Source organism: Ursus maritimus, unplaced genomic scaffold, assembly GCF_017311325.1.
Source record: "Ursus maritimus isolate PB19 unplaced genomic scaffold, ASM1731132v1 scaffold_8, whole genome shotgun sequence".
Taxonomy (NCBI): Eukaryota; Metazoa; Chordata; class Mammalia; order Carnivora; family Ursidae; genus Ursus; species Ursus maritimus.
Window position 1 is genome coordinate 29,441,303 of NW_024426996.1, and position 9,830 is coordinate 29,451,132.

At 36.5% G+C, this 9,830-nt stretch overlaps 1 protein-coding gene across 1 annotated transcript in view; it reads left to right on the top strand.

Annotated features, from left to right (window-relative positions):
• LOC103679191 (transmembrane serine protease 11A) overlaps positions 1–6,652 on the top strand; it is a 36,610-nt gene extending 29,958 nt beyond the window's left edge. Inside the window, exons 8-10 of the mRNA XM_040624904.1 lie at positions 2,750–3,009; positions 4,601–4,743; positions 6,491–6,652. Coding sequence (XP_040480838.1) covers positions 2,750–3,009; positions 4,601–4,743; positions 6,491–6,652 — 565 coding nt within the window. The remainder of the gene's footprint in view (positions 1–2,749; positions 3,010–4,600; positions 4,744–6,490) is intronic.
• Positions 6,653–9,830: the final 3,178 nt, after the last annotated feature.

Genomic DNA, 9,830 nt, shown 5'->3' on the forward strand with positions numbered 1-9,830 from the left:
CTAAGGTGAAGAAAGAGACTCTAAGGAAAGGAGAGGTCCCCACCTGCAGAAGGGTTCAAGAGAAGACAATTGCTACTTGAGAGTATGTTCTTGCAACAGCAACTATCACCGTTTATTTAGCTCCGGTATGCTACGAACTTTTGGTTAGATGCTTAAGATTTGTTTTATATAATTCTTACACTCACCTCATTAAGTAAACCCTGCTTGATAAGCCCTTTTACACTGAGGGAAAATAAGAAAAGTTAAGTTGGGGTGCCTGGGTGGCTCAGTCAATTAAGCGTCCGACTCTTGATTTGGGCTCAGGTCATGATCTCAGGGTTGTGAGATTAAGACCTGGCATCAGGCTCCATGCCTAGCACTTAACGTCCTCTCTCCCTCTCTCCCTGTGCCCCTCTCCCTGCTCACGCACATCTTCTCTCTCTCTCTCAAATAAATAAGTTTAAAAAAAAGAAAAAAGAAGAAGAAGAAAAGAAAAGTTAAGTAACTTGCCCAAGGTCACAATGTTAGGGGATGGTGGAACTGAACAGAAGCCTATATGCCTCATGCAAAGTCCCATCTTTCAAGCACTGGATCAGCGAGAGGACCAAATGACTTTTTATGGCCTTCCCTACTCTGAGATTATTTGATATCATTGCAGTGTTATATGAAATGAACACTTTAAGAACTCTTTTCATGTGATTGATTTTCAAGCTAATAATCAACAAAATTCCCAGATCCTTTTTATAGAGATGGTTTCCAGACCAGGAGTCACACTTTGATTTTTTACATTTTAGTTGGGGATCTAAATTACTAATTTATACTTATCACCATTAAGTTGCATCTTTTTTAAATTTGGGCCTAGATTAAAATTTTAGAAAGTTTGTCTGTAATCTTTATTTAGTATCTCTCATGTCAGGTGTTTCTTTCGGGTTTGTTATCTACGAATATAACAAAGACAAGCTGTATTAAATAGTATGAGGGCATTGTTTGAAAGCTCTAGAACGATCGCTTCCATTTAAATAAATACAATTCAAGGTCTGTCCTTTGCATTTCCAAGTTCAAAATACTTGATTTATGTTAAGTTTATCTAGGCATGATTAAGTTGAAGGAGAAAATTTTCATCAATAAACCTCACAAAAGACTGATTTATAAACAAAAATGTCAATATATTTATACTATATGAACAATTGTGTTCACAAACCAATTTTTTTTTTTTAAGAGAGAAAGGGAGCATGAGCAGGGAGGGGCAAAGGGAGAAGGAAAGATAGAATTTTAAGCAGGCTTCATGCTCAGTGCAGAGCCCAACATGGGGCTCAGTCTCACAAGCCTGAGATCATGACCTGAGCCCAAATCAAGAGTCAGACACTAAACTGACTGAGCCAACTAGGAGCCCCCACAAACCAATTTTTATTTAGTTTTTCTCAATAGAGTATTTTTGCACATCAAAATTGTGTATAAAAACACAATTTAAATTTTAAATTTTAAGTTGCCTTGGAGAAAAAAATAATAATCCCAACACAATTACAGCTGTCAAATTGGACTTAAGCCCCATGATAAGTTTATATGCTTCTTTCTATGACTAAAGCTACCTATTAAGAAATAATTAGGTTGAGAAACAAGTATCTGTATGGGCAGTATCTGTCTCTGCTTATCCCTCATGGATGATGTTAGTTCAATTACTTAGTTAAGAACACTAATCTTGCTACTAATAAATAGATTTTGATGGGAAACCAATAAAGAGAAGAGCAGAGAGAGGCAAGCAGACATGATACTAGGCAAATAGTTTAACCCATCTAGACTTTATTTTCCTTAAGTATAAAAAAGAGTTTTATTAGATGATCTTTTATTACTACATGACCTTTCCAATCTCTATACGTACCATAATCCACCAGTTGCTCAAGCCCGCAAGCTAGAAATCACCCACACTTGGTCATCTTTCACAAGAGTTCTGACAACTTTTACCTTTTAATTCTTGCCCTCCAACAATCTATTCTCCAGAAAGAACCTACGTGATTTTTTTAAATGTACATAAAACTACATTACTCATGACTTAAAATCGTCCAAGGAATTCCCATATCACTTGAATAAAATCTAAACTCTTTATTCATGACCTATCTGACACTCCAAAATCTGGTTCCTGCCTACCTCACCAGCCTCATGCCCCACATTCTTCCCTTGTGTCTCGAACTGTAGCCTGTCTGGTGTAAGGCCTTGGGAAGTTGGTCTGGAAACTTATCTCCCTGTCTTCTCACAGCTGGCTTCTCATCAACTATGTCTCAGTCTAAACATCATATTCTCAAAAGAGAATTATCTATGCACCCACGCTGTACTGTATTCAATTGCTCTATTTTATTTTATTCATAACCATTACTACTGCTTGGATTTCTTTGTTAATTTGTTTTGCTCTTTTTCCTTCACTGGAATTGAATACAGCCACCAACAGGCACCTTTTCTGTCTGGTTCACCACTTTAACCCCAACACTTCAAAAAAGGCTCACCGTATAGAATTTTGATAAATATTTGTTGAAGAGATAAATGAATGATAGTTTATATGCTTTCCAGTTTTAGAATTCAATAGTTCTTTTTTGGATTTCAGCTCTAAAATACCATTTGTACACAGTTTATCTTTCAAAAAAGCAATAGAGTATAGTTAAAGGTCAAAGAAAACTGTCATTACAACCAAATATTTTTAAGATGGAGTTTTTTATTAGACTTTATGCAATTATTATAGTGCAGTTTATATATTCTGTTCATTTCTAACCTTTTCCAGTAATGCAAATCCACGTCAATGGACTGTTAGCTTTGGGACAACAATCAACCCTCCATTAATGAAAAGAAATGTGAGAAGAATTATTGTCCATGAAAGATACCGCTCCCCGGCAAGAGAGTATGACATTGCTGTTGTGCAGTTCTCTCCCAGGATCACCTTTACTGATGACATTCGCCGGGTTTGTCTGCCAGAAGCCTCTGCAGCCTTCCAACCAAATTCCACGGCCTATATCACAGGATTTGGAGCACTCTTCTATGGCGGTAGGTATCTCGAAAAGGACCACAGAGCACTGTGTCCAATTTAGGACAGTGTGACTTCATCTCCATCGATATTATCCTGCCAGCCATTTCCACACAGCTTGGTTAGATTAGTTAGGGCTCTTATTTTATAAGTGACAGAAATTCAACTCCTAATAAAGCAAAAATAATAATAAAATAGCAAATTTGGCCCTTGTAATTTAGAAGTCAAGAGAGATGAGAGGAGTCTGGTTTCTGACAGAGCCGGATTCAGGAGTATGAAGTATGATGTCATTGGATTCTGAATCTCTGAATCTTCCCATTTCTGGCTCTGTTTTCCCTGAGGTTGCCTTCCTATGGAGGGATTCTAGCTCCATGTAGTGTCAAAGGTGGCCAACAACATCAGGGTTTACGTTATCTTCCCTACTAGCTGCGGAGGGAAGAATATGTCCTCTTTGCCAGAATCTACATTATTCCCTGCAAAGGTCTTTGTTGGCCCTGCTTGTGTCCAGAGGTACTTGGATTGACTGGCTAACTCAAACACTCACTCCTGTGCCTGTATGTGTGATAGGCTGGCTGGTCAGAATCACATGGAATAAGGGAGAGGCAGTTCCAAGAGGGTGGGCTTCAAGGAAGACATAAGAGAAGCGAATGTTACCTAGAGTCTATTGCTACATGCTGTTCTGGATGCAATGCCTAGTGTTTATCAGGTGTCTTGTCATCCTGATGCCCACCTTCACTCCAAGCTTCCCTCACTTTATGCCCCATCTTTGTAAACCTCCCTCGACCCTTTTCATCTCCTCCTCCCCTTGGTTTGCTCCACTACTCATTTTCACCTTCCTCAGTCACTTTACAGGTTTTCTCATTGTTCAGCTACAATGTCCAGTTGCAGCAAAATCTGCTTCGAAACTAGAGGTTAATTTAAAAGGGGTCAGGAATAAGAATACTGTGCAGAGACAGTCTCTGATAACAAAACTTCCACGGTCCTCTCTAAAATGATTTAACTTGATATACTAACTTAAACTTTTTTTTTTAGATTTTTATTTATTTATTTGACAGAGAGAGAGACAGCCAGCAAGAGAGGGAACACAAGCAGGGGGAGTGGGAGAGGAAGAAGCAGGCTCCCAGCGAAGGAGCCTGATGTGGGGCTCGATCCCAGAACTCCGGGATCACACCCTGGGCAGAAGGCAGATGCTTAATGACTGAGCCACCCAGGCACCTCAGCCACCCAGGCGCCCCCTAATTTAAACTTTTTAATAATAAATAAATAAAAATGATTTTGTTTTTGAGTGTTTTTTGGGCATACTTAGATACACTCTGGATCACAAAATCTGGTCTAGGTACATACATATAACAGCAAGAGAGTTTGCTTAACTCTGGGAAATGTTTTTCTTCCTAGTATAGATATTTATAAAATGTGATAAGGATAATAATTATCATTTAAATGTGCCAGATTTTAAAGGGAAATTTATTCTCCAGAACCTGCTTACATTAACCTCATTCTGTATTGACAATTTCAGTATGAAATAGATTAGAATAGAAAAAAAGTCCATTCACTTCATTCTAGCTAAGGATGTTGATTGTAAACACTAAAATGACTTTGTTTTCTCTAAAGGAGAATCCCAAAATAATCTTCGAGAAGCCAAACTGAAAATCATAAGTGATGATGTGTGCAAGCAACCACATGTATATGGCCATGATATAAAATCTGGAATGTTTTGTGCTGGATATCTGGAAGGAATATATGATGCCTGCAGGGTAGGTAGAGAGAGATTACTTTAATATCATTAACTCAAAACATTTTTATCTCTTTCAAGAAATATTCTATGTTCTTTATGTTAGTACCAATACAAATACCTTGTCAGTTCAATAATTTCTAAATGCAGATAACACCACACAAACATTTTTAGGTGTTTTATTAAGCAAAATGTTGCAAACAGAGTTTCTTTGATGCTATCAAACAAACTAACCAACAAAATTAAATTTTCTTAATACCAGAAGTCCAAAGGTTCATAAGGCAGAGTCCCTTTTCTTAAAGCACTCTCATCTAGAAACGAAATAATCATGAGCAATGAACTATGATGAGATTGTTTAAATGATATAAGGGATAACAAATATTTTTATTGTGAAGGGAACATTTTTGCAGCAAGTATCAGAGTGATCATACTGAAGGATATGTGACCTAAAGGATAAATGGCCCTTACCCAATTATAGAATAAGAGTATTATTTTTCTATATATAATAAGAACATAGCAAAAATTATGAATGTGTGAAATTATATTTCGTATTTGAGGGAATCCCAAGTAATCTGTTGGGTCTCAGCACAAGGGGGCTGAGAGGCTGTAAGGCTCAGTGAAAGGGTGGATTAGGTCATGTTGGGACTACCGGATGCCCTTTCCAGTGCCTTCCTCTGCTATCCAATAGCTATCCTGCATGTATGTTTTCTGACAAAGGTAGAAAGTATATTTCTTCCTAGAGGTACTTGCTTTATAACATGAAATTCTTGAAAACTCCAAGGAGGTGACACTACATGGTGAAATAGAAAAACTGTTTTGATATTGGTGGCAGAGAACTCTGCCCAGAGTCCCACAAATTATACATGTAAACCTCTGTCAGAAAAGGAGCAGAGAGTTTTGTAGCATGTAGGCTGGGTAAAAGCGGAATCTGATGCATATCCAGCCTCAGTTGCTGAGAATGTGGAGGGAGGCAGCTAGAATTCAGAGAATGCACAGAGAGGTCCAAGCGAAGATGGACAAGGGGGAGGTGGTGACCGGAGTCCATTTGTGGACAGCGTATGGGAATCTAGGCAAATGGAGATTTTAGTGATATGCCTCAGGTAGGAGGTGGTCATAAAGAGATTTCACTGACTTGGGGAGCAGAGGTAAGATTCCTGCTTGATGACTATGCAAGTGAGTGGTAAAACCAAGCTCCGGCCATAGAAAACTTGGGGAAAGTATCGAGAAAGTGACTCAGGGACAGGGTCCAACACAGGAAGACAGTGATTATAACTGAGGGTTCACGGTGAGGGGTTTAGTCTGTCCAATAAAACTGAGGTCCAAGCACCCTGCCTGAAGTCAGAAAAAAACCAACACGAGCTAGGTTTCCATGTTGTGAACTTGAAATTTGCCAGTAGACCTTAGTCATTCTTAAAACACACACACACACACACACACACACACACACACAGTAACTATGTGAAGTGATAGATGTGTTAATTAACCTGATTGTGGTAATCATTTCACAAAGCACATGTATGTTAAATTTCATGTTGTATACTTTAAATATATACAATTTTATTTGTCAATTATATGTCTATAAAGCTGAGAAATTAAAATGTGGAAATTAAAATTTAAGGTTTTTATAACTTTTGAAATCCATGTTTGAATTAATTATTCTATAATTGGTAATCAATACATATACTATCTAATAATAAAATATGTAGTTTGTCAGAATATTTTAAGTAATAAGCTTAATATTTAGCTAATTTTCTTTCTTTTATTTTCAGGGTGATTCTGGGGGACCTTTAGTTGTAAAGGATCTTAAAGATACCTGGTATCTCATTGGAATTGTGAGCTGGGGAGATAACTGTGGTCAAAAGAACAAACCTGGAGTCTACACAAAAGTGGCTTATTACCGAAACTGGATCACTTCAAAAACAGGCCTCTAATTCACTATAAAAGTTAAATATTGAGAGCTGTAAGTAGGCTATGTGTATGAGAATTTAAATAGTCAGTGAATGTAATACAATGAGGTGAGGTTAAATGACATTATTTATTTTAGAATCACTTCAATTAAGCAATAACCCATAGCCAATTTATAAGGAATTTAAATCCTTATAAATTTGTAAAGTAGTGGGTCAGTTTAGCCTGGAAGGGAGAATACAGCAGAGACACTCAGTTCTATACATCATGCAAGCTGGAGTATAAAAGAGATGTAATGCAAATTTTTGAAAATAATCCATGATTTTTAGAATGTCTTTATCAAGAAGGTCCCCTTAAATGAGAAAGTTTTTAATCTCTTAAAGAGTTCAGGAAAACCTTATACAATTTTTTATCATTTCTCCTGAGCTCACAAATACTGTTTTAAAATTTTTCCTTATTATTCCAAGTTTTCCAAAGAGATTTTTCACCATAATACATTTTCTACTTATAAACCCTTTGGAAGGATCCTTGAGGAAAAAAAAAAAGTTATATCTAGGAAACAAAGTATAGTGATAAATCAAGCCAGAGATCTTCTAACCTTTCTCTATTGTGAAACCTCCCTAATATTTTCGTAATTTTTTTTAACACGAACACATAGAGAAAGAGAAATACTGATTTATATATCCAGAGAAATCCTGATTAATAAATGAGCATACATAATAATTAGCTAATCAAAAATGTATCTTTGGTACAAAAACTGGGGGGAAGGTGATGGTAACTTCATGAGTCACTACAAAACAATGGCACAAAAATTTGACATTTCACAGATGCATTTACATATTTGAACCACCAGGGGGTGGCTCTGTACATTACTGTAAGGTTAAATGCCTTGAAAAAAAAAATTGAGAATTTGCTAATATGTTGAATAATCAATGAGCTTTGTCTTTCTACATAGAAAGAAACATTCATACTTTTGAATTGCTGCAGCCAATTATCTCTTAAGGCTTGCGGCAGTAGTCGAACTATTCCAACAATGAAACACTAGTTTTAAAAAATTTTAATAAATATAAACTTTAAGGACCTACCAGATGAACACATGAACAAAGTGATCTGAAAAACCAAATGTACCCCCAAAGTAAAGTGTCTCATGAAGACATTAGGAGAGTTAGGCTTGTGTATTCCATGATACAATTAAATGAAGGCTTTGTGGAAACAGTTACTCTGTAACAATGTCGGCTAAACATCAGGTTTATGGGCAAGGCATCATTTATTCATATAGTCCAAAAATAAGCCAAACCATTGAAAAATTGAATTACTTTATACTAATGTCTCCCCATGGGTTATTGATAAGGCATGAAAATAATCCTACAATAATCTAAAAGACACTAACAATTTATTCACACACACACACAAACACACACACACACACACACACACACAAATCCATAACCTAGACTCGCAGAATTTGAAAGCTTAGGAAAGACTGTAAGTCATGCAGGCCAACGCCTATGGTTCAGACAGCTGAAGCCAGGAAATGTAAATGACTTGGTGAACCTATAGATAGTTTGTATCCCCAGTGGGCCTAGAGCCCAGGTACCAATTTCACATGCCCTTTCCCTTACAAAGTCCCTTTCTGATCACCTATATTTATTAAATAATCAGATCTATAAGAATTTCAGTGACTTCTATTGAATCTATTTTAAATTAGAAAATTCTTAAAAATTTTAAATGATATGATTCACTTGGGCAGCTGGCTGCCAATTCTCTGAACTCATTTCAAGATAAAGTTGCTTCTTCACATATAAAAATATATATAGCCTTACAAATTAGTTGATATTGTGGTGGTAAGATATAAATCTGACTTTTAATGTTAAGATTCAAGAAATGATCCTAGAGTTATAAACTTTGTATTGCTAAACTGTTCTGTGCACCATTTCATTCTGGTTCACATATAAGCAAGTACTGATATATCATTTTAAATCTAATAATAAAGTTAATGATTAGAGCATTCTACAAATAATATCACTGAATCTGTGTTAGGCCAAATCTTAGCATGAATCTTACAACTGCTGTTAAGAATTTCATTTCTTTTAAATAACTAGTTTGGGTCATTTTGATTATTGTGATAACCAAAAATATCTCCACACATTGACAAATGTCCCCTGTTGAGAACTATTGTTCTGAAAGCGTTTGATCATTTTTAGAAATGCAAGAGATGGGGCACCTGGGTGGCTCAGTTGGTTGAATGTCCGACTCTTGGTCTGCTTGAGATTCTCTCTCTCTCTCCCCTCCCCCCCATTCTCTTCCTCTCTCTAAAATAAATGAATAAATAAAATCTCGGAAAAAAAAGACAAGCAAGAGATGCCTCAAAATTATGAAACTGAGTATTCAAAAATTACGGTCTCCTGATCAAACTGAACATTCACTATCATGTTTCTAAAAGAAGTAGCAGAATAAGACAGTGGCTATTTCAAATACAGACTGATCTCCCTATAAATGTGCTTGAAGGATTTCTCTCATACCCTTCCCTAAACTAGGTAGAGTATATTCATGGATTGCCATTAACCATTACCATGACGATAGGCTTTTATAAATACACCCTCTAGTAGAGTTTCTCTATCTTGACCACAATCCACAGTAGAAAATATATTTCACCCACAGCTCCATAAAAACATAACAAAATACATACATATTAAAATATTAAAAACTGAAGCAGAAGTTTCATAAAACAATACTTACCCTACTGAGTGCAATAATACCCAATATCTTCTATTCTACTTCAGTTTTTTATAATGCTTGCCCCAGCAAGTAAATTAATTTCAAAACCTAGTGGGCCATGACCTGCTGTGCCTATAGAACATTCTAGAATACTAACTCACAGTTATGAACACCATATTGTTATTATCTCACCTATTCCTACTGCTCTCTCCACCTTCAGCCTCTCACCACTCTATGCATACAGCAAATTGCAGCTCAGTTATGACGCTATTCAATAACATTGCTCCCACACATTCAAATCTTCACCGGTTTACCCTTAGCCTGACAATAGTCTAAATCCATGTAACCATACCTTTTAGTCCCTGTACAATCTGCCAACAGCCAACAGACTTTTTGTTTTGCTTGTGCTCAGTGTTCCTGTTAACACTGAATGTTACACTCATTCCCTGAATACATTCTCTCCTCTGGTCATGCAATATTCTCTTC